Source organism: Empidonax traillii, unplaced genomic scaffold (genome assembly GCF_003031625.1).
Source record: "Empidonax traillii isolate 1590-97213 ecotype Southwest subspecies unplaced genomic scaffold, ASM303162v1 scaffold3407:size13123, whole genome shotgun sequence".
Classification (NCBI taxonomy): domain Eukaryota; kingdom Metazoa; phylum Chordata; class Aves; order Passeriformes; family Tyrannidae; genus Empidonax; species Empidonax traillii.
Window position 1 is genome coordinate 10,591 of NW_020958600.1, and position 2,533 is coordinate 13,123.

Genomic DNA, 2,533 nt, shown 5'->3' on the forward strand with positions numbered 1-2,533 from the left:
AGAGAGTCCAGAGGAGGCACCAAGATGGTCAGAGGGATGGAGCAGCTCTGCTGGGAGGAAAGGGGAGAGAGCTGGGATTGTTCAGCCTGGAGAGGAGAAGCTTTGGGGTGACCTGATTGTGGCCTTCCAGGATCTGAAGGGAGCTACAGGAAAGATGGAGAGAGACTATTTCCAAGGGCCTGGAGTGACAGGACAAGGGGGAATGGCTTCAAACTGACAGAGGTCAGGGATAGATGGGATATTGGGTAGAAATTCTTGGCGGTGAGAGTGGGGAGGCCCTGGCACTGGTTGCCCAGAGAAGCTGTGGCTGCCCCTGGATCCCTGGAAGTGTCCAAGGTCAGGTTGGAGCCACCTGGGCTAGTGGAAGGTGTCCCTGCCCATGGCAGGCAGTGGAACTGGTTGAGATTTAAGGTCCCTTCCCACCCAAACCATTCCACGATTGCCTAAAGCCCCGCATGCTCTCTGACCTCCCAGTGCTCCTGATTTAAGCTTGAAAACATCGCCCTGTGGCTATTCTGAAACACGGAGCTGTTCGGAGGGCAGCTTCACAGCCGCCGCATCCATTCCAGTTTGGGACAAGAGCTCCGCATCCCCCCCCATCCCGGTCCCCGTCCCTCCCGATCCCGGTCCCCGTCCCCCCCGATCCCGGTCCCTGTCCCGCACCTTTCGCCGCCAGGGGGCGCCGCCGTCACCACCCCCCGCGCGCGCTCGCGGCCGCCGTTCCCCCGCCGCGATTGGCCGGGGCGCGCGAGGCGCGCGGCGCGATTGGCCGCCCTCGGCCGGCCCGGCGTATATAAGCGGGGCGCCGGGGGGGGTGTGCCCGCAGTCCGCGGGAGCGGCGGGCGGGGCCGGAGCGGACCAAGATGGCGGCGGTGCGGGCCGTGTGCGTGATGCGCGGGGACGGGCCCGTGCAGGGCGTCATCCACTTCGAGCAGCAGGTGAGGGACGGGACGCGCACCGAGCGACCACCGGGGGGAGAGGGGGAGGGCTGAGGCACTGCCTGTGGTTCCATCCGCCCCCTCCCGGGGCCCGGTGGGGGCTGCGGTTCCAAATGGCCGCGGCCCTGGGGAGCTGCGCCGTCACCTCTGGGAGGCGGGGGAGCGGCCGCGGGGTCATCCGCTCTGCCCGGGGGAGGCGCGGGATCGTTCTGGAAGGCACGGCCAGATAACGGGCACCGCTTGTGCCCGGGGATAAATAGCGGGAAGGCTGCGTTAGGGGCGGATAAATAAATTCAGGCGCCGTGTGCGAGGCGGTGCTGGGCTCGTGGAGGAGCCTGCAGGGCTTCCTGTCACCTTGGCTTGACACGGAGCCGCGTAGCGCCAGAGTCCTCGCGGCGATGATAAATCCTTTTTCCTTTCAAGGGTAACGGGCCGGTGAAAGTCACTGGAAAAATCACTGGATTGGCCGATGGAGAGCACGGCTTCCACGTCCACGAGTTCGGGGACAACACGAACGGTGAGGGGTGCTCGGCCTCAGGGAGCTTTCCTGCAGTGTCGCAGCAGCACTTGGGTCTCGTGGCTGCAAATCTGTGTTAGGAAACGTGTGGTATTTCCCAAGGAAGTGCTCCCCGTGTAATGCTCCGAACGTGTTGAGGCTGCTGGTCCAGGCCTGCCGTCCCAAGCATTCAGCCCCGGTATTAAGAAATAAGAAAGCTCCCAGCTGAGCCTTGGGGAGCTCTGGAATGAGCACTTGTATTTAACTGGAATTCCAAGTCTGTAGTGGGTGATTTGCACCCCGAGGATTAGCGGGACGTGCAGCAGGAGAGGATGGGTCCCTGGGAGGAGCAGGTGTGCCCTGACGGATCCCTGTGCTGTGTTCCAGGCTGCACCAGTGCCGGCCCGCACTTCAACCCGCAGGGCAAACAGCACGGGGGCCCGAGCGACGCCGAGAGGTGAGTGCAGGGCTGGGCTGGGCTGGGACAGGCCTTGGGGCAGCCCAGGGGTGCCCTGGTGATCCTACAGGATGTCTGAGGTCACCGCACAGCAGTTTGTTTGACACTTGGGCTGCCTGAGTCGGGGGTGGGGGGGTGAAATATCCTTTTTGTGACGTGCTGCTGGTTTTTGTTGTGGTTTAGGGGGAGGGGACAGCGAGAGCCTGTGCTCCTCCTGCCTGTCTCTGTGCTTCAGTGGGATGGGAGACCTTGTTCCTCCCCTGGGAGCAGTTCCAGCAGTCCAGTTCCCCTTGGGAGCCCTTGGACACCTGAGGAGCTGCTGTGACTGTGCTCGCTGGGGCAGCACGGGAGCTGCAGGGGAGTGGAGCTGGGAGCAGGTTGAAACCTAAAGCCTGGCCTTGCACGGGGAGGATCTGGGATAGCATTAGAACCAGCCCTGGAACGCTCACGTTTGTATCCACGAGTGCTCCCTGCGTGGCTGATGAGTCCCACCTGGGCGATGGATCCTCGCCGGCCAGGCGGAGCTGGGAGCTGGCTGTGGGCCAGCTCCTGCATGACACAGCATGAAATGGTGTGTCAGGGCCCGGCAGCCTCTGCTCGGGGCTAAAGGTTGGAATTGCATGGACACCGAGGCTTTGGCAG

The 2,533-nt window shown here is 63.4% G+C and overlaps 1 protein-coding gene across 1 annotated transcript; it reads left to right on the forward strand.

The window, feature by feature from the left end:
- Positions 1-814: 814 nt before the first annotated feature.
- LOC114072522 (superoxide dismutase [Cu-Zn]-like) lies at positions 815-1,913 on the forward strand. Its single transcript, XM_027910409.1, has 3 exons — positions 815-938; positions 1,362-1,455; positions 1,822-1,913. The coding sequence occupies exons 1-3, from the start codon at positions 864-866 to the stop codon at positions 1,893-1,895; spliced, it is 243 nt and encodes an 80-aa protein (XP_027766210.1). The 5' UTR covers positions 815-863; the 3' UTR covers positions 1,896-1,913.
- The last annotated feature ends 620 nt before the right edge of the window (positions 1,914-2,533 follow it).